Source organism: Borostomias antarcticus (genome assembly GCF_949987555.1).
Source record: "Borostomias antarcticus genome assembly, chromosome: 11".
Classification (NCBI taxonomy): domain Eukaryota; kingdom Metazoa; phylum Chordata; class Actinopteri; order Stomiiformes; family Stomiidae; genus Borostomias; species Borostomias antarcticus.
In genome coordinates, this window is record NC_140244.1 from 3,140,532 (window position 1) to 3,161,739 (window position 21,208).

Below are 21,208 nucleotides of genomic sequence, written 5' to 3' on the forward strand. Positions count from 1 at the left end.
TTCATTTGACTGAAGCCAGCTAGGCTAGGAAACACAATAGTTGCAGCTGCTACCGACCTTAGTTCTTAGCTGTTAGCTCGCAAGCAAGTTTTGGTTTTTAGTCAGGTAACGTTAGCATCGACTAACTAGCTAGACATAAGTCAATAAAATCGCACGGATTACAGCCATATTTATGTGGACTCTTTCACTTCTATGTTGATACTCGTCAATAGAGTTCGAGCAAGCTAGCGCGCTAGCTACATTGCTAGCCACCAGTGGGCGCATAGACAACTTCCTCGCTTTTTCGTGGGTTGAAATGGAAAATGAGAAATGAAATGTACTTGCCGAGCAACTCTAAATTCATCCTCGGATTACAGTCGACCCACAGCTAGTCGAATAAATGGTCTTCGAGATTCTATTTTCAACTCACAGCCTTTAGCTGCGTTGCTATCTTGCTACTAACAAGAATGCGACTGGCGCCCAGCTAGCATAAAGGACCCCAAACAAAGTGAGGCTGCGTTTGCCTTCACAAAAAGCACACGGCAACAAATTTATTGTTGATCAAATTGGTGTTGTTCACAGCATGCTTTATATATCAGCAAAAACTGTATTTGTGTGTACACTGCGCATAGAGTGGATTTGTAAATGTCTTTCGCACAAAAATGCAAACATTGTGCAGTTGCGTTTACAACAACGTATTATCATGCAACTGTGATGTTGCGTGAGCCATGATGGCTTCCACTAGACACTCTACACCCGTGATCATCCGGGTCTTTGCACCAGATGCACCAATAACAGATTTTCTTCTGAAAATGGGGCGGGGTTTTATTTTATCGAAATTGGTGGGTAAAATGGTACATGCCGAATTATATAACAATGAAAATATATACGAAATGTCAATCATGCAAAAGAGAATATTCTATGCTTAAAATATATTTAAATAATCTAAAAAGTGCTTTCGATCCATGCTGCAGAAACGTGAGATATTGCATATACGTCATTTCCAAATCCACCAATCAAATGCGTGTTTTTTCCAGGTCACGTTATAAATTGTTGAGGCGGAGTCGTCCTGGGAGCATAGAAATCCAAAACTAGATAGGGAAGCCTTTGTTATTACAACAACTATTAACTATCGACGTTGGCACATTTTAACTGTCAATTTACGATAATATTGGTTGAATGCATAAAACGTATTAAGAATCATTGTAGTATGTTTTCAAGATTCAAAATCCGAAAGTATGATAGAACATCATGCGTTCATGAAGTCTGACGCCTCTATATCTATGCCCATAGAAATGCGTGTAAACTCGGCATGCGCAGTGGCGATAATTGTTATGAAACAGTGGGCTTCTCGTCCTGGTAAACCGAACCATTACAGAATCACAGTAACACTTAAAAACACCACTGGGGAACGTAATACGATCTTGTGACCGGGAATGTGATATATATGACCCAGCCTTGTGAAATCTAGCTGAGGTGAGAATGATGATTTTTCCTTATATCATATTGTTTGTCCATTCTTTATTGAAATGTAAGGGGAGGGTGCAGTACCTGCATAAGTGCGATTGACCCCATAATGGGGCTGAGTGATACATAATAAGGCAGAAGTTAGGCCTAGTTGTTAATTTATTACATGTTTAATTTGTAGTATGAATTGCATGCATTTACGTAGTGTGAATAGGCTTGATGTAAATGTTTTGATTTACAGTAAGATCTTAGTTCTCGAGTTCCTTAGTTCCATTAAACAGCATGAGCTCTGTCTTCTACTGCTATTGACCCATATTTTGAAGTGGCACAGTTTCACTTTAGATAGCCTATGGGAAATCTATGAAATATATTTGTCAACTCTCAATAATTTGCAGTTCATGATATGATCATAGGAAAGGCTTTATGCTATTATGGAAGCAGATCCTTAGAAATATAAACTGCAACATGCATGGCTTTTTTTAAACCTTTATTTAACCAGGCAGGCCATTATTTTTTTTAAAATTTGTATTAATATAAATGTATATTGTTTAAAACAATGTATACATTTATAGTAGTCTACATAATGCACATTTAACCAAAAATAAAGAGAACCACATCTTTTAAGAATCTAACTTCCTCTTATGTGAAATGGTACCACATGCCTTTTCCTACCTGTTCTGACTTCAGTGTTATTGACCATTCTTTTGAGCCTCAGAAATAAAGAGAACAGACAGCTTTATTTTAAGGTCTGCTTAAAGCAACAAGTCTTCAATTACCATTGGTGTAACACTATGACATAATCTTCGATCGCCTACATCTAGAAATTAGTCTGTTAGTCTAATCTTATTTCCTGTCCAAATAGATCAAATCCAACGGAAGAAGTACAGTACGGGACGTGTGAAAAGTCATCCCTGAGCCCCTCCCCTCTCTGCAGGCCCTGTTCTGAACATGGTCAAAAACTCAATCCACTGGTTCCGGAAGGGTCTACGTCTCCATGACAACCCTGCCCTGCTGGAGGCGGTGCGGGACGCAGACACTCTGCACTGTGTTTACTTCCTGGACCCCTGGTTCGCCGGCTCCTCCAGCCTGGGAGTCAACAGGTGGAGGTGAGGGACACAAACACCACTTCCTGGTTTGAGCTCATCGTATTATATTTGATCTGGGTGCTTCAGAGGCATTTGTGGTCAGGGTATGAGAAAGTACAAAGCTAATATAATAATAATCATCATAATAATAATAAAAATAGCAACAATAACGATAATGATATTATTAGTATTGTTATCATCATCATCATTATTATCATTGATATTATTGTTGTTATTATTATTAATAATAATAATAGCAATAATAATAATATCATTATCGTAGTTGTTGCTATTATGATGATGATGATGATTATTATTATGTTAATATCATTCTAATTACTGTTATAATGATTAATACTTGTATTATTATAATTGACACATTATGCACAAGCCATACAGAAAGATTCTCTTTTGATTCCAGGATTCTGTGTTTTTTGATTGTTTGATTGATTAATTGATCAAAGTGAGCCAAGATAGTTCCGGGAACAGCTGCCGTACTGTGTGTGTGCATGTTTGCCAGTGTGTAAGAACCGCGTAGACACGTGCTGTTACCGTTAGAGAGGTGATCTTGTTTCCGGGAAGTCAGAGGACAGGGAGTCTAGGTGGCGTGTGACGGTGAAAACCATATCGCCGTAGTGATATGTTGACACGTGTTAGGTGACTCCAGAAAAGAGCTGCCCACCAAACGCTGGCAGAGTATGATGTCCTAGGACTGAATGTTCTATTCGGAGGGTCTTAATGTTGTTGCCCCATCTGGGCATGCTGGGGGGCAGGTTAGTGTGCCAGTAGAGAGTCCAATTTCTTTGAGTCACCGGTTGTTATGGAGATGACCTACTTTCCAGCAGGCGGAAAGTGTGTGCTGGCGGAGGGATATCGCGTGTTAAAGGGTAAAACCCATTTCAGTGGTATGGCACTTGATGAAAGGACCTTCCTTGAAAACTGTTAAAAAAAACAATTTTGGACTACTCTTAATGGTTTTAAAGTGTCTGTCTAGGGCTACATCGTTACAGCAGGACACCTTTTTATTCAGGAAATGAGTCCAGGTTGAAAACAGACAGGCGTTAATGTGCCCATCCTGACCTATCACCATCTAGTCACAATGTTTTCAAGGAAATGAATGAAAGATTATGATGTAAATAATTCAATAATCTTAACGAAGTACAGTAAAGAACACTTTATTTTAATTGATGTACACAGCTGAGAGGATTGCATTGGTTTGATATGAGGCAACAGGCATCCTGTGTACACAAACACAAACACACACACATACATACACTCTCTCTCTCTCTCACACACACAAACACGCACACACACACACATGAACACACACACACAAACACACACACACAAACGCACACACACACGCACACACACACACACTCCCTCATGTATATAGTCTACACATGAACACTCTCACTCACTCTCTCTCTCTCTCTCTCTCTCTCTCTCTCTCTCTCTCCCTCACACACACACACACACACACACACTCCATCATGTATATAGCCTACACATGAACACTCTCACACACACACACACACACACACACACAGGTGCGCCCGCACACACACACACACACACACACACAGGAGCACCCTCACACACACACAGGAGTGCCCGCACACACACACACACACACACACACACACACACACACACACACACACACGCGCACACACAGGAGCTCCTGCACGCACACGCACAAACACACACACACAAGCGCCCGCACACAAACACAGACACACACACACAGACAGACATGTGCGCACACATGAACACACACGCACAGGAGCGCACGCACACACACACACACACACACACACACACACACACACACACACACACCATGGATATAGGCCAAGAACTGTGATTTCATAACTGAAAGAGATAATTAGATCTAATGAAAAGTCGGGCTGCTACTGATTATCACAGATTACAATGTGGATGTACAGTATATGACGATACTTACATTCCTGTTACTTTCAAAATAAATGACTAGTTATTTCTTTAATAAATTAATTTGAAATAGACAACAGATAGTGTAGTCATTGAAATAGTTTTGAGTCCTGTAGTCACTCCTTTCAACCATATATCACAGCCATGGGATCACAGCCCTCAGCTGAACGAGTGTTGGTTTTGCTAGTGGCTTGTGTCTGCTTCGTGTTGTGGACAGTGCCCTCCAGTGGCGGCATCCTAGCCTGCAGGTTGTGCCAGAAACAGCCGCTGTTATATAGGCTACGCATTGATGATGTAAGTCTGATATAATCATGTGAAGTGTGGGTGTATGTTGGTGTATGTACATACAGTAGATTATGGACGTAGACATATACCTTATATGGTCGAAGGGCATAGATTTGCTCCCAGAGAAATGATGTGGTGAGAAGCATCGTAGTTACTGGTTCCACGAGCAGTACTGGTGTAGTTCTAATGTTCTGCCACTAGAGGGAGTACGGAGTCCAGGCTGGGGGTATAGGAGATGAGGAAATAAAATAGATATCTCATTAGCTGTGTTTGGAATCGCTCCCTCGTTCCCTCACTCCCTATTCCCTATATGGGGTTTACCATGTAGTGAACTACCCAGGGAACGGAGAAAATGTAGGGTACATGCACTGTTCCCTGCAAATCAAGGTGAATTGTGGGTAATAAATAGTGGACTATATGCAGTAGGGAACGAAAATTCCATGGAGAATTCGGACACTACAAACAAAATGGCTGACGCCCTATATAGTGAATAGGGAGCGATTCCGAACACAGCTATTGACGTTAGCTGACTTTTTTTTGACGAGCCAATAGGGGTCAAGCTGCGAGCGGGCAGGTCCGCCTCCCTCCGTCCCTAACCCCGCCTCCCCTGCGCTCCAGGTTCCTGCTGCAGTGTCTGGAGGATCTGGACGCCAGCCTCCGCAAGATCAACTCACGGCTGTTTGTGATCCGGGGCCAGCCGGCCAACATCTTCCCCGGCCTCTTCAAGGTCAACACCAACCCTGACCCTCCTCTTTCACTCCTCTTCCTCTGACAGTGGACAGTCTGTCTTCCCTCCCAGACAGCAATCCGATCAGGGCCATATACAGGCCAGATCTGGCACTTGTGGCTTAGTTCCGGCCCACATATGGCCCAGATCCGCTTGCTATCTGGGCTGTCTTTCACATTCACATTCTTTATTTCATCACATGTAATGTACAGTGTACAGTCACCGTGAAAAGTTGCTGCCGGCTCCGAGATGTGCTCATTACAGATAAACTACAATACACAATTTACACATCACACAAGAGGTACCAGTCTACGCAGTATAAAGATAAGATACCTTCCCACCTCCATTAGCCTTGGAGGAAATGAGAGAGGGGTAAGGGAAGTGGGTGGGACAGTATCAACTCTGCTGGGACTGGGGATTCTGGGAAGTCTGCAACCTCAAACAAACAATTGATCGAACAGTGGAGTTAGCGAGGGCAAGAGAACGGCAGAATAGAAGTAGCAGCGAATGGGTTTGAACACAGAAGCATGGAGATTACACCTTTTTTTTTTGTACGATTAGAACCTTGTCACCTAGCTAGTACGCCACCACCTACAGACTCTTTAACGAGCCTAATGTCCTCTCTCCTGACCCAGGAGTGGAAGATCACGCAGCTGACGTTCGAATGCGACTCTGAGCCCTTCGGCAAGGAGAGAGACGCGGCTATTCAGAAGCTGGCCTCCGAGGCCGGCGTGGAGGTTCTCACCAGGACCTCACACACACTGTACGACCTGGACAAGTGAGTGGGGCATCATTTGACCTTTTATCTGGTTCAGTTCAGTTTATCCAATAACATGTATCATCTTTTTTTGTTCATATGAGCTTGACCAGCGACACTGGAAACATATTTTGCATGTAAATAGATGACTTCTGTACAGAAGTAAGTCGTAAAGGTGTCTTATAATCCAATATGGGATGGGCCGACAGTAGGCATGACACTTAAATAAAAAAATCATTCATTCATTCATTCATTCATTCATTCAAAAAAATTCTTTCATTGTATGTGGTCAACACAGTAAGTGGCAGTTCAGAGTGAATAGAAGAGCAGAACATCGTCTGCATACAGGCAGGGGCGGCGCTGCTGCTGTGTTTTTATGGGTTCACTTATCGTCATGTACAGTATGGGGTACAGTATGGTGACTGAACACATCAGACCAGCACATCTCACCTGTTCCCTCTCCTCCTCTCTTCCTCCTCTCTCCTCCTCTCTTCCTCCCCTCTCCTCCTCTCTCCTCTCTTCCTCCTCTCTCCTCCCTTCCTCCTCTACTCCTCTTCCTCTCTTCCTCCTCCTCCTTCTCTCTTCCTCTTCCCTTCCTCCTCCTCTCTTCCTCCTCTCTTCCTCCTCCTCCTCCTCCTCTCTTCCTCCTCTCCTCCTCCTCCTCTCTTCCTCCCCTCCAGGATCATCGAGCTGAACGGGGGCCACGCTCCTCTCACCTACAAGCGTTTCCAGACCCTGGTGGGCTCCATGCCGCCCCCGGACCCCCCCATGGAAGCCCTGACCCTGGCACACCTGGGCCGCTGCGTCACCCCCGTCTCCAAGGGCCACCGGGAAAAGTATGGGGTGCCCCTACTGGAAGAGCTAGGTATGGCAGGACAGAGCTGATAGCACACTGCTATAATTAGGAACAGTAGGTTAGCAATGTGTGTAAAACCCGTAAAGGGGCATGGTCACATGTTTCAGTTGATATTATTCGGATTAAATGCTTATATTATGTGTTATAAGAGTTTTTCCGCGATTCCGTCTTCCGTGTAGAGAAACAGCTAGACTGACAGTGTTTTTTAAAAGGCCTACACACAGAATTCAAGCGTTTAATCCAAATAATATCAATTGAAACAAGCGTGACTGTGCCCATTTAACACCACACTGCACCTGAAAACCATTGTTCCTTCACAACCAAAACACACACACTGGGAACAAAGAAGGAGTTTAGTCTCGAACGTAGCTGCGCTCGCCTGCAGTCAATCTGATCTTGACTTGATCTTTCACTTGAGGCACGCTAGGTTTGCTTTTCAGGCTAACACAAATGTAGACTAATGGCATTGTGTGTGTGTGTGTGTGTGTGTGTGTCCTTGTCTAGGATTCGACACCGAGGGTCTGGCACCTGCCGTGTGGCCTGGAGGAGAGATGGAAGCTCTGGCCCGGATCGAGGCGCAGCTGCTAGCTCCAGAGCTCTCCGCTGTACGCTAACACACACACACACACACACACACACACACACACACACACACACACACACACAGTGTGCACAGCCACCATACAGTGCATTCAGTCCATTCAAAGATCACTCCGCCCAAACATGTGTGGTGTTGTACTTGTTCGATTGTAAGATTGCCGTCTCCTCCCGACAGCAGGTGAACGTGGAGGGAGACCGGAGCTCCTCCTCCAGCTCCCAGCAGACCTCCAACCCCCAGCAGACCTCCTCCTCCAGCTCCCAGCAGACCTCCAACCCCCAGCAGACTTCCTCCTCCAGCTCCCAGCAGACCTCCTCCTCCAGCTCCCAGCAGACCTCCTCCTCCAACCCCCAGCAGACCTCCTCCTCCAGCTCCCAGCAGACCTCCAACCCCCAGCAGACCTCCTCCTCCAGCTCCCCGCAGACCTCCTCCTCCAGCTCCCAGCAGACCTCCTCCTCCAACCCCCAGCAGACCTCCTCCTTCAACCCCCAGCAGACCTCCTCCTCCAGCTCCCAGCAGACCTCCTCCTCCAGCTCCCAGCAGACCTCCAACCCCCAGCAGACCTCCTCCTCCAACCCCCAGCAGACCTCCTCCTCCAACCCCCAGCAGACCTCCTCCTCCCTCTCCCAGCAGACCTCCTCCTCCAGCTCCCAGCAGACCTCCTCCTCCAGCTCCCAGCAGACCTCCTCCTCCCTCTCCCAGCAGACCTCCTCCTCCCTCTCCCAGCAGACCTCCCCCCTCGCCCCCTTGCAGAGCCCCCTGCTGTGCAGCTCCCTGGACCTGAGCCCCTACCTGCGCTTCGGCTGCCTCTCCTGCCGTCTGTATTACAGCAAGCTGGCCGAGCTCAACAGTAAGGTAAAACACACACACACACGCACACACACACACGGACACACACGCACACACACACACACACACGCACACACACACACACACACACGCACACACACACACACGCCCACACACACACACACACACATTCCAATTTCTTTATTGGATTTTCAATCAAAGATACAAATCAATATCAAAATCCAACAGTAGTAAGAGTCACACAGACACACACACACACGCACACACACACTCAGACTCGCCAACCGCAAATTCAAGGACTCACGTCCAACATACCACACACACACACACCTCTGAACTCACATCCCCGCCCTCCCACCCCCCCCAGGTGAAATCCAAGCTCCTGTGGCGCGAGTTCTTCTACGCCGCCGCCACCAACAACCCGCGCTTCGACAAGATGGACGGCAACCCGGTCTGCATCCGCATCCCCTGGGACCGCAACCCCCAGGCGCTGGCCAAGTGGGCGGAGGCCAAGACGGGCTTCCCCTGGATCGACGCCATCATGACGCAGCTGAGACTCGAGGGCTGGATCCACCCGCTGGCGCGGCACGCCGTGGCCTGCTTCCTGACCCGGGGCGACCTGTGGGTCAGCTGGGAGGAGGGCATGAAGGTGAGGGGGGTGAGGGGGTGAGGGGGGGGGGGGGCGGTGAGGGAGAGGAGAGGAGGGGGGGGGTGTATCTCTGTCTGCTCTGTCTATGTGCCTGTGGCTGTGTTGTGTATTTGTAGGTATCTACCTGACAGTGTGTGTGTGTGTGTGTGTGTGTGTGTGTGTGTGTGTGTGTGTGTGTGTATGTATATGTATGTGTGTGTATATGTGTGGTCGTGTGTGCATGTGTGTGCGCGTGCATGTATGTGTGTGTGGTCGTGTGTGTGCGTGCATGTATGTGTGTGTGTGTGTGTGTGTGTGTGTGTGTGTGTGTGTGTGCAGGTGTTTGACGAGCTGCTCCTGGATGCTGATTGGAGCGTGAACGCCGGTAGCTGGATGTGTCACTCCTGCAGCTCCTTCTTCCAGCAGTTCTTCCACTGCTACTGTCCCGTCGACTTCGGACGCCGCATGGACGCCAGCGGGGACTACATCAGGTAGGGACACACACACACACATACACACACACGTACTGTAACACACACAGATGCGCACCACACTCACGCACACAAATACATGGTCATCACACAAACGCAGGACGCCGCATGGACGCCAGCGGGGACTACATCAGGTAGGGACACACACACACACACACACACACATGTAGTGTAACACGTACGCAAACACACAGATGCGCACCACACTCACGCACACAAATACACGGTCATCACACAAACGCAGGACGCCCCCAAAAAAAGAAATAAATAAGGGAACGCCGCAGGCTTCCGGAAGCTCCCGCGATGACGGACGGATCTCTCTCTCTCTCTCCGCTCTCAGGCGCTACTTACCCGTCTTCAAAGATTTCCCCACCAAGTACATCTACGACCCCTGGAACGCCCCCGACGGCGTGCAGCGGGCGGCGCGGTGCGTGGTGGGCGTGGACTACCCCCGGCCCATGGTCAACCACGCCGAGTCCAGCCGGCTCAACATCGAGCGCATGAGACAGATCTACCAGCAGCTGTCTCGTTACCGCAGCTTGAGTACGTCCCCTTCTTTGGTCGGATGTTTCGGGTCATGTCTCCTCCCCCTGCTCTTCTGTCTCCTCCCCCTGCTCCTCTGTCTCCTCCCCCTGCTCCTCTCTCTCCTCCCCCCTGCTCCTCTGTCTCCTCCCCCCTGCTCCTCTGTCTCCTCCCCCTGCTCCTCTGTCTCCTCCCCCCTGCTCCTCTCTCTCCTCCCCCCTGCTCCTCTCTCTCCTCTCCCTGCTCCTCTCTCTCCTCCCCCCTGCTCCTCTCTCTCCTCCCCCCTGCTCCTCTCTCTCCTCCCCCTGCTCCTCTGTCTCCTCCCCCCTGCTCCTCTCTCTCCTCCCCCTGCTCCTCTGTCTCCTCCCCCTGCTCCTCTGTCTCCTCCCCCCTGCTCCTCTCTCTCCTCCCCCCTGCTCCTCTCTCTCCTCCCCCTGCTCCTCTCTCTGGTCTCTCTTCTGGCATGTCTGGCTCTGTCATTTCTGGTTGTAAAGTCTCCTTTTTTTTCGTCAAAGATTCTTAGTTCTCAGCTAAGGTCTCTCTCTCTCTCTCTCTCTCTCTCTCTCTCTCTCTCTCTCTCTCCCTCTCTGTGCCCCCCCCAGGCCTGCTAGCCGATGTGCCGGCCGCTCCCACAGAGGACCTGAATGTAAACGGGAACAGGGGGGCAATGCTGCCTCCCGCTGGCAAGAAACACCGTGGGACCAACGGCCATCATGGTGAGCACCACGGAGAATTCATATGTTTAGGCTGAAATATTCATGAATAATGACTATGTAAATTAAATATTTACATTTATATGAACCACAAACAATCCAGCTGAACACCTCCCCAACTCATATTCCTCTCCTGTCTCCTCCCTCTCTCCTCCCTCTCTCTTCTCCTCTCTCCTCCCCTCTCTCTTCTCCTCTCCTCCCTCTCTCCTCCTCTCTCTCCTCCCTCTCTCTCCTCCCTCTCTCCTCCTCCCTCCTCCCTCTCTCCTCCCTCTCTCTCTCCTCCTCTCCTCCCTCTCTCTTCCTCTCTCCTCCTCTCTCCTCCCTCTCTCCTCCTCTCTCCTCCCTCTCTCCTCCTCTCTCTCCTCCTCTCTCTCCTCCTCTCTCCTCCTCTCTCCTCCTCTCTCTCTCCTCCCTCTCTCCTCCCTCTCATCTCCTCTCTCTCCTCCTCTCTCTCCTCCTCTCTCCTCCTCTCTCCTCCTCTCTCCTCCTCTCTCCAGGCCATAGAGAACGCAGGGAGCAGGTGGGACCCAGTGGTTTGAAACCTGGACCAACGGACCAACAGAGTAAGACCAGACACAGTAACTACTGATAACTGATCTGTAGTCTTAATAGTCCTTTCTCTAGAATAAACAGGATTTATACAATATAGAGTATATATGTATACAAATATATACTCTATTACTCTACTACATTTAATAAATTATGAACATAATTTCATTTTTCTTTTTTTCCCTCTTTTGGCCATTGTAGGCTGCCGTACCTCCCAGGCAGAGCAGGGAAGAGTGACCAATCAGGAGTCCAGAAGTGACCATGAGTTTGTTGTGCCTCAGCATCCAGGTAAACATTGGATAGATACTGTATAGATAACAATAGATACTGAATAGATAACAATAGATACTGAATAGATAACCATAGATCCTGTATAGATAACCATAGATACTGTATAGATAACCATAGATACTGAATAGATAACAATAGATACTGAATAGATAACCATAGATACTGAATAGATAACCATAGATACTGTATAGATAACCATAGATACTGTATAGATAACAATAGATACTGAATAGATAACAATAGATACTGTATAGATAAAAAATAGATATTGAATAGATAACAATAGATCCTCTATAGATAACAATAGATCCTGTATAGATAACAATAGATCCTCTATAGATAAAAAGTAGATACTGAATAGATAACAATAGATAACAATACTGTATAGATAACAATAGATACTGTACAGATAACAATAGATACTGTATAGATAACAATAGATACTGTATAGATAACAATAGATACTGTATAGATAACAATAGATCCTGTATAGATAACAATAGATACTGTAAAGATAACGATACATATTGTAGATAACAATGTGATATACAGTAGGGAACATGAACACATCACGTCGTGCTCTTCTGTCCTAAGGTCACCGGGGTCACGGGGCGAGGGGCGTGTTTGGGAAGCGGAAGTGGGAACCGGAGCAGGACGGGGGCGGGGACAACGACATGGCGTCCTGCGCCTTCAAGGTGCAACGGCAAAACAAGCAGGTCAGTGATTGGTCAAAACTCAGACAGTTATAAAGACAGCAAGTGTGTGTGTGTGTGTTTTGTAAAACAAAAAATAATCTGGAAAACACGATCTGAATTGATCTGTAATTGTAAAATACAACCTAATGATGAAGTGTTGTTGTGTGTTTCAGAAGAGCAGTGTTGGACAGGAAGAGGGCGTGGTCGTGTCATCCTGAGCTGCTGTCCTGACTGTTAGACCTTATATACATACTGTACAAACGTGTTCAAAACTGCGTTTTTTTGTATTTTAAAATAGAACTTCTCTCTGTCACATGTAAAGAAAAAGTTTTTATTTTTATTTGAATGTGTATGAAACAGTTTGGTTGATTTCCAAATTCAATATGTAGAAATTAACCCTTACAACGGCAAACACAAATTCTATTTTATTATTATTATTATTATTATTATTTTGTTTGTAAATGCAATACCTACAATAGGAATATTTATCTGATAGTTATCAATGATTTTGTTCACCCTGTTCTCTGTCCACTAGCCAAGTGCTTCAGAGCGCACAGATAAATGGGCCCCATTTGCTTTCAGAAGATGACTTGCTCTGTAAACGTGTTATTTACACTGTGGACTGTACATATGTTTATAGCTGTATATGTGTGTGACAGAGATAATACAGGTGTATATATTGTTCAAGGAAAACAGGGATTCAGTCAGTTTTTAAAGTGAATTTTCATTGTTTTGGGCATTGTCTCTGCAGAGGAAGAAATAGGAAACTCCTGAACGGCTTCTTGTATTGAGCGGTAATAAAAATGCTTCCATTGATCTGATATTTAGGTGAATGGAAGGCCACACCTCCTAGGGTTAAAGGAATCCGATTGGTCAAAAATCAATCAGCTTTATGGAGGATCACTGTAAGATATAGGAGTCATACCTTCTGATTTTCATGTGCTTCTTCTGTGTCATTCGTTTACAAAATTGAGGTTAAAGAAAAAGGAACATACTCTTGAATAGCCATTGAAAGAAGCCCAAATCCTTCTAAAACTCTAGTCAGGCTTCATTTTTAAAATACTTTTTACACTGATCGTCCGACATGTTTATTAAGTTTCATAAATATTCTGCTTCATTGTCCTCATTGTTGGTATGTTGTCAATGTCTCCTACTGCTTTTGTGATATTTTCTACCAAATGACCAAAATAGCCTTTGCTTTAAATGTCATACAATATGACAGATTTACACTGTGTTAATATATTGTTCAGTATTATCTTTTTCTGACCGTGTACTGTATACAGACTGTTTAATCTGAAATTAAATTGATGCAACAAGAATCATATGTCCCAATTTCCATGACAAATAACGTGGATGTGTCCACAGGTAAATCAACCAAAACATTAATCAGCTTTTGAGTAAGTTGAGAAACGAATGTTCGTTCTATTTTTCCTCAGATATAGTAAGCCTACTAGCGTTACAGTACAGTAAGTGTATGAATATAACTGTACCATCCTGTTTCTGAAGACACAAAACAGAGCAGCACTGTCAATGAGAGACAATCTGTGAAGAATCTGTGCAACAACTTTATTACATTTCTTTTAGTTTACTACAAGTCTTATTTATCTCAGAAAGAGCATTAAGAGATAACCAGTATATCAACTGCCTTATACCTTAAACCGCCAATCAAAAATGTTACTGAATGCTCCTTTTATCAGTTTTTGAATTCCAGACTGACGCACAACTCTCTTCTGAGGGGGCGATAAGACAACGCTGGCTTATCAGCTTGTTTAAATAGGCTTGACATAACAGTGATCTTTAACACTGACACAAGCGCACGGCTTCTCTCAGAACAAAGAGTACCTTTCAAAGTGGGCCACTGTGGACTGGTGAAAGCACAATGTGTCACACTGGACTACCTGCCAGTAGTTTGCTGCTGCGTTATAGTCAAGCTGTTGTCTAGACGGAACCAGATAACAGTGTGGTGTTGTTAAACCCAGTCTGCCCAGAGGCCAAGTGGATCCCATGTTAGGAATCATTTGCTCCGGCAGAGTGAACAGTGTACCTTCAGATACAGTAGGAATGAGACGGGCACAATCTTGTCAAACTTTCCAAAATATTTTATTGTTGTGATATTGGAAAGTACAAAACAGTCATTCACATTGGTATTTTCCACCAGCAAAGGCACGGTTGCAGAAGAAAAACACCAAAAACTTAACTAAATCATAAGTGTTGCATTGAGATTCATAGAAATGTTCACATACAAATATTTAAAAGGCTGCAGAACCAGAGTGAAGCTGGTCCTTCAAAAATCAGTCACTTCCTCTGGCACGAACTGCACAGAAATCAAACCGCCCCAAACTTCAGAATTACATGTTCTGTTCGAGTAACCAACCATGTCTACTTCTCACTACAGAGACCAAATAGGGCTCCGTTTTCCCATGTAAAAATCCCACTATCTCCAATATCTCCAGATATCAGAAAAAACAGCATTTTCTAACTGTTGTATACAGGATTTGTTCAGCGTTATATTTTGAGAAAGAGAGAAGTCACTAGAGAAGCTTATACATGACAGGACAATGTCGTTTCAACTGCAATATTTATATAGTTGCTCACAAGTGAAGCGCAATCCAGCGTCTCCAGCTAACTTTGAATGCTCTATTTGAAATCGGAGGCTCGAGGCGTCCATTTTGGTGAGAGAGAAGCAGTGGGTCGAGATTAACCCTGGGAAACACACCGACTGATCCAGGAACAGTTTCCAAGACTGACCCCGTCATGATTGAGGCTGGGACCGGGAGTGGGGAAAGCTGGCACAGGATCTGCACGTCAGCGTGTAAAAACCACGCAGAGTCAGACAGAGACAGAGAGAGAGAGACAGAGACAGAGACACAGAGAGAGAGAGGGATACAGTAGGAGAAGGCGGGTTGCCAGCTGTGACCTGAACGCCACTGCGCTCTCACCCTCTGACACTGGACAAACGCAGACGGGAATGACCAGAGAACACACACTAGAATGACCAGAGAACACACACTAGAATGACCAGAGAACACACACTGGAATGACAAGAGAACACACACTAGAATGACCAGAGAACACACACTGGAATGACCAGAGAACACACACTAGAATGACCAGAGAACACACACTAGAATAACCAGAGAACACACACTAGAATGACCAGAGAACACACACTGGAATGACCAGAGAACACACACTAGAATGACCAGAGAACACACACTGGAATGACCAGAGAACACACACTGGAATGACCAGAGAACACACACTGGAATGACCAGAGAACACACACTGGAATGACCAGAGTTCACACACTAGAATGACCAGAGAACACACACTGGAATGACCAGAGAACACACACTAGAGGTGAAACTCACAAACAGAAAAGAGAGAATTACACCTGAGAAAAACACAATGGGAGTAAAGCGATCGCACATGGAAACAGGGGAGCTATTCAAGTTTCCCCGACACAAATAGAGTGAAGGTGCTGCACAAATCTGAACAGAAATTAAAAATATACTCCGTTCTGAACTTTGAAAACAGCAACCGACCAGCTTCTCATCTTGACCCTCATGGCTTTCTGTTATGGCTCAGGGGGGCGATGCATTTATATATCGTATAAGTCCATCATCATCATCTTCGTCGTCGTCGTCATTGTCGTCATCATCACTCCGCCTTGTCCTTCCTCTTCGCCGTGAACGGCACTTTGCTGGCTACCGTGGAGCCCACCGAGGACACGCCCCCGGCGACGGCCGACACGCCCCCTTTCACCAGGCCGACGCCCATCGAGGGCACAGCGGTGACGGCGGACTTGGTGATCTCCAGGCTCTTCCCGCCCAGCCAGGCCACGCCCCCCACGGTGGCGCCCACCACGCCCTTGGTGACGTTGAAGAGGCCGCCCGTCACCCTCCAGACCATGCCCGGCTGGGCCACCACGTGATCCTTCCCCTCCTCCTTCGCCGTGTCCACTGTGGAGAGACAGAGACGGGCGTCACACCTCCGTACCAGAAACCGTTTGTTTTTCTTATTCATGTCTTTTATTTATCTGCGTCAATATAATCTATGTTCGAATTGTTTTTTTTGTGTTTTTTTGTGTGTTTGGGATGTTAAAATAAACGATTTTGGATTGTTACATATTAAATGAAAAAATGTGACAATAAAGTATATATATAGGCCTATATATATATATATATAAAAGAAACACGAGTTTCCACAAGAGCTGTGAAACACTGGTCAGTCCACCATTGTCGGTAACTTCAGAATGACGCAAAAAACTACACTCGGGGAAATATCGCCTTGAATCCCCGGTCCTCGTCAGCCATGGCACACAGGCCAGACAGTAACCAAAGATGACATGAATAAGAGCTGAAACATAACTCTCACCAGCGCGCGGCTTCAGGAATGATGAACATGACTTATGGGGCAAACACACCGTGGGGTTCCAAATGATGTCACATGTGATGGGGGCCACACAACAGAAAACGGCCATCGTGCACACATGCAACACGTGCAAACAGATTCTGAACAATATAATGCTGGTTATGGAATATGCAACTAAGTTAAGAGTACTACAATTGTAACACATAGGGATTTTAATACATAGGACATTAGCCTATCAATGCCCAAAACGGACTTCTACAGCGACAGAACACTTACACAAACAAACAAATTCCCCTGATACATCTCTGAATGGCTGAAATAGCAAAGAGACACCCCTCCCTTGAATTGCACCATATCCCCAGTGATTGAATAGTCCCACTGGTGCTTTATATAGACGCGTAATAATCGAGCACACGTACACAGAACTGCGTAAAGCACATTACGAAAAGCTCTTAATTACCTGCCGCAGGCTCGTTCTCTGCGGGTTCGGGTTCTTCACCCACGAGACTGGTTCCAGGCTGAACTTCAGTGCTGACATTGACGTTCTGAAACGAAATAGATACGTTTTAACAGCTCCCGCTGTGCCGTGGCTGCAAAGTGAAGCATGAAAAATAAGTAGGCCTACATGTTGATCCAATGCTTAACCCTGCATGTCCCAAGTCCCAGTCGACTGGCATGTTGATTAGGCTTTTCGAATAATGTTAACATCTGTACAAGACTGTTTGTTAAAAAATAAAAATCAGGGAAGGTGTAGGCCTAGACCTATCCGATCTAGGCATCACATCTATTCTAAGTTAATCCTGCGCAAAACTCAGCCCCACCGATTGCAATAATCTCCAAACTCTTACGTACAAATGAATGCCTTGATCATATCCTGTCCTATAGTTGGAAAAAAGTTATAGGCCTAAAAAAGAAGTGGGCCACAAGTTTTTTTCCTCAGGTGACGTTCTCTCAAAAAAGCTCCCCCCTGGTGAGCCTGCCCTGTGTGCCAGCAAGGACAGAAAACAGAAAGAAAGAATAAACGTTCGGCTACCCTACATGGAATTTATATTTCCCAGAAAGGATTTTGTTGGAAAAATATAAGGCTAGAAACAAACACGCAAAACTAAAACAGCAGAAGAAGCATCGCACCCGACTCCGATTCTGCAGCACGACTCGTCCTAATTTCAATACGAGCCTATCGATCTTTCTGCGGAGAGGTTTAACATGTTTGTCGTCCACACAATAACAATTACACAGACAAATATTTACCTTCACCATTGTTCCAGTACTTTCTGACGACTGTTTGCAGAGAAGACAAGATAACGTTACGTCTTCCAAAAACACACCTGGAACAAATGATTGGTGCGCTCGCTCGTCTTGGATCCTTCCACTAACTGTTTTCCCAGGTTTTTGCTTATTGTCCAAGCGGCACCAATTCTGCAGGCCTATATAATTTCTGAATAACTTATTCCCTGTCCGCGGGCACGTAAACACCTTTCACACGAAGCTTGTAACTTCTCCTACTAAAGTATACCCTGTACGGTTTCTCTTGGTTCTGCCGACGTGGCGCCTTCGCTGGAGCGCTGCTTTCCCCTGCTCTCCGGATCTTGCGTCACATAAAGAAAGCTCAAAGTCATGTTTTTTTCTTTCTAGAAACAGACATGTCCGCATCTGATAAGAACGCTGCCTTTTCACCCCGAAGACCCCAAGAGAGCCCACCTAATAGATGGAAATGGAAATAAATGTGTTTGATGTATCAACCATCAATTTTATATTTAACGTAACTACCTGATATCAGTTCTGTCCCAAATGCATTCACGATAGGCATAATAAGATAGAGAATGCAATACTATAATTTGAGTCCTTTCACCCATAAAAAAATATTTTAAAACGGGGTTGAGAGTTTGGAAAATGAACAGCCTCCCGAGAGCTGTCCGACCCAATCGGTGTCTCGCCTTTGCCCTGGAACTTTGACCACGTCTATGCAGGCTTTGGTCCAGCTCTGTCACAACTGACTAAGCTGAGACAACCACATGCGTGTCCCTCAAAGAAGTTTCACACCATTGATGGCGACTAACAGAAAGAGTGGGTTAACACAGCATCTCAGTAACACATTTTATTATTCAGCGTTTTGTCCATGTTGGCATAGAAACATGGGTTACCCAATACCAGCCACTATGTCACCCATGATAATGGGGCACACTTATCACGCACTCTCACACACACACCCTTTGATGAGAACAGGTGACACCTTTACCCTGACTGACTGAAAACGACCCTTAATCCCTTATCTTGACCCTGGGTGGGAGGGGTTATTTCAAGTTATGGGCATATATCCACATAGACATTCTCAACTCTGATACGTGGGCAATTGAGTGGCAAGGACTGAGCTGAGATGGCAGTGTGTGTGTGTGTGTGTGTGTGTGTGTGTGTGTGTGTGTGTGTGTGCGTGCGTGCGTGTGTGTGCCCATCACCGTACAGCTCAGTAGGTGATCTGTACTCTTACCAAGGTGATGATTATTCAGTACTTATCAATCAGGTCCTCTGTAAATGAGTCATGATGTGTTAAGCGTCAGAGGGCAGGTAGATAGCGCGCCAGCAGGGCAGGTAGATAGCGCGCCAGCAGGGCAGGTAGATAGCGACGTCGAGAGTGATGTAAGAAAAAAGCGGCCTCTCAAATAACAGGTCACTGTCTGGTGGTTGTCCTCGCTTTGTGATGTCATTATGATGTCATCTGGTACGCCCGGAGACGTATTACCGGGCTCTCAGATGTACTTTGAGGGGAAGATCTTCACTTCCTACACACACACACACACACCGAAAGAGAGGGGGGGCCCAGATAGCAAGCGGATCTGGGCCATATACAGGCCAGATCTGGCCCTTGTGGCTTAGTTCCGGCCCATATATGGCCCAGAATTATTACCTACCGCTTGCTATCTGGGTATAGTTGGGTTAAGGTTATGGTTGGGTCAGGGTACAAGTGACACAGTTAGGGTAGGATAAACAGTCAGAGTAATGTTTGCAGTACAGTGTTAAGGTGATAATCGTCCATCGTTCTACAGTGCATGTTTGGGGAAGATGCTGGTGCATTGTTGGGTCATGGTTGGTTTATGGTTATGGTTGAGATATGGTCCGATGAGAGCCGGGGTCACCTGAGGTGTTGGCCCCCTGGGTCTGTGCGTCGGTCGAAGTGTTCAGGTCGTAGCGTGAGGGTTGGTTAAACAAGGCACCGACAACCAATCCTCACTGCAGTCCCATCTGAGTTTTTTTTGTAGCTCAGTTGGTAAAGCGGGTCGTTCAACGATCGAAGGGTCAGCGGTTCGAATCCCAGCTCCGACTGTCCACATGTCGAAGTGTCCTTGAGCAAGACATCTAACCCCAAATGGAGGTTAGCACCTTGCATGGCAGCTACCGCCATTGGTGTGTGAATGTGTGTATGAATGGGTGAATGAGAGGCCATTGTAAAGCGCTTTGAGTGCCGCTAAGGTGGAAAAGCACTATATAAGTGTAGTCCATTTACCATTTATTAAAGGTTTTACCATTTTACACATACAATACAATAAGATACCAGATATGCCGGAACAAAGAGGGATTATTCCTCAGGTTTGTAGGTTATCTTCTCACATAGGAGAACGTACACACGTAGGAGGCAGTTTCTTTAGAACCACATCGAGACACCAGGACACTTTTCCAATTCAAGGCGATACACGTTTGTTCCATCGGAGAGTTGGGATGATGACTCATGCCCGACCCCCCCCCTGGTAGCGTCACTGGACTGGCACCACATCATGTGGTTCTCAGCCGTCCGCAGCGGAGAACAGTGGGGGGGGGAGGGTACCGGCTGTCTGGGTCACACAGAGAAAACGGCCTCTGATTGGACCACATAACTGCTTACTAGGAGGTAAATACTACTGTGTGTGTTTGTGTACAAAAAACACAGAAAATAGGCCTAAAAAAGAAAATCGTTGATAGACAGCTCTAGAAACAGGACATACAAACACACACACACACACACACACACACACACACACACACACACACACACACACACACACACACACACACACACTCTTCTCAGATCATCAGTTAACGTTTCCCAGCATATGGACTCACATGCACACATTCACCTACACAGAATGCAGAATGTACACACTCGGTCACACATCTGTGTGGAAGACAACACACACACAGCCTAGTGGCAGAGGCACCTGTTACCTTGGCAGCTACGACACACACACACACACACACACACACACACACATACACACACACACACACACACACACACACACACATACACACACACACATACACACACACACACACACACACACACACACATACACACAAACACACACACACACACACACACACACATACACGCACAAGCTGTTCCCACATTAAGTATCAACACTGCCAAAATAACTGTGATAATTAACCATTATT

General features: G+C 46.0%; 3 protein-coding genes across 3 annotated transcripts in view; 1 reads left to right on the forward strand and 2 right to left on the reverse strand.

Annotated features, from left to right (window-relative positions):
• Positions 1–441, reverse strand: part of rbbp5 (retinoblastoma binding protein 5) — a 14,067-nt gene extending 13,626 nt beyond the window's left edge. The window contains exon 1 of the mRNA XM_084446033.1: positions 325–441. Within this exon, the coding sequence (XP_084302159.1) occupies positions 325–343 (19 nt within the window). The 5' untranslated portion in view covers positions 344–441. The remainder of the gene's footprint in view (positions 1–324) is intronic.
• Positions 442–1,329: 888 nt separating this feature from the next.
• On the forward strand, positions 1,330–13,592 carry cry3b (cryptochrome circadian regulator 3b). The gene is made up of 15 exons (XM_084445332.1): positions 1,330–1,455; positions 2,309–2,552; positions 5,388–5,496; positions 6,132–6,274; positions 6,934–7,118; positions 7,614–7,714; positions 8,461–8,562; positions 8,885–9,166; positions 9,485–9,636; positions 9,977–10,179; positions 10,761–10,874; positions 11,369–11,434; positions 11,622–11,708; positions 12,306–12,427; positions 12,580–13,592. The coding sequence occupies exons 2-15, from the start codon at positions 2,395–2,397 to the stop codon at positions 12,622–12,624; spliced, it is 1,869 nt and encodes a 622-aa protein (XP_084301458.1). The 5' UTR covers positions 1,330–1,455; positions 2,309–2,394; the 3' UTR covers positions 12,625–13,592.
• A 922-nt stretch (positions 13,593–14,514) lies between these two features.
• LOC311314849 (transmembrane protein 263) lies at positions 14,515–18,554 on the reverse strand. Its single transcript, XM_084445360.1, has 3 exons — positions 18,032–18,554; positions 17,241–17,325; positions 14,515–16,368 (listed from the first exon to the last, which is right to left on the reverse strand). The coding sequence occupies exons 1-3, from the start codon at positions 18,038–18,040 to the stop codon at positions 16,067–16,069; spliced, it is 396 nt and encodes a 131-aa protein (XP_084301486.1). The 5' UTR covers positions 18,041–18,554; the 3' UTR covers positions 14,515–16,066.
• Positions 18,555–21,208: the final 2,654 nt, after the last annotated feature.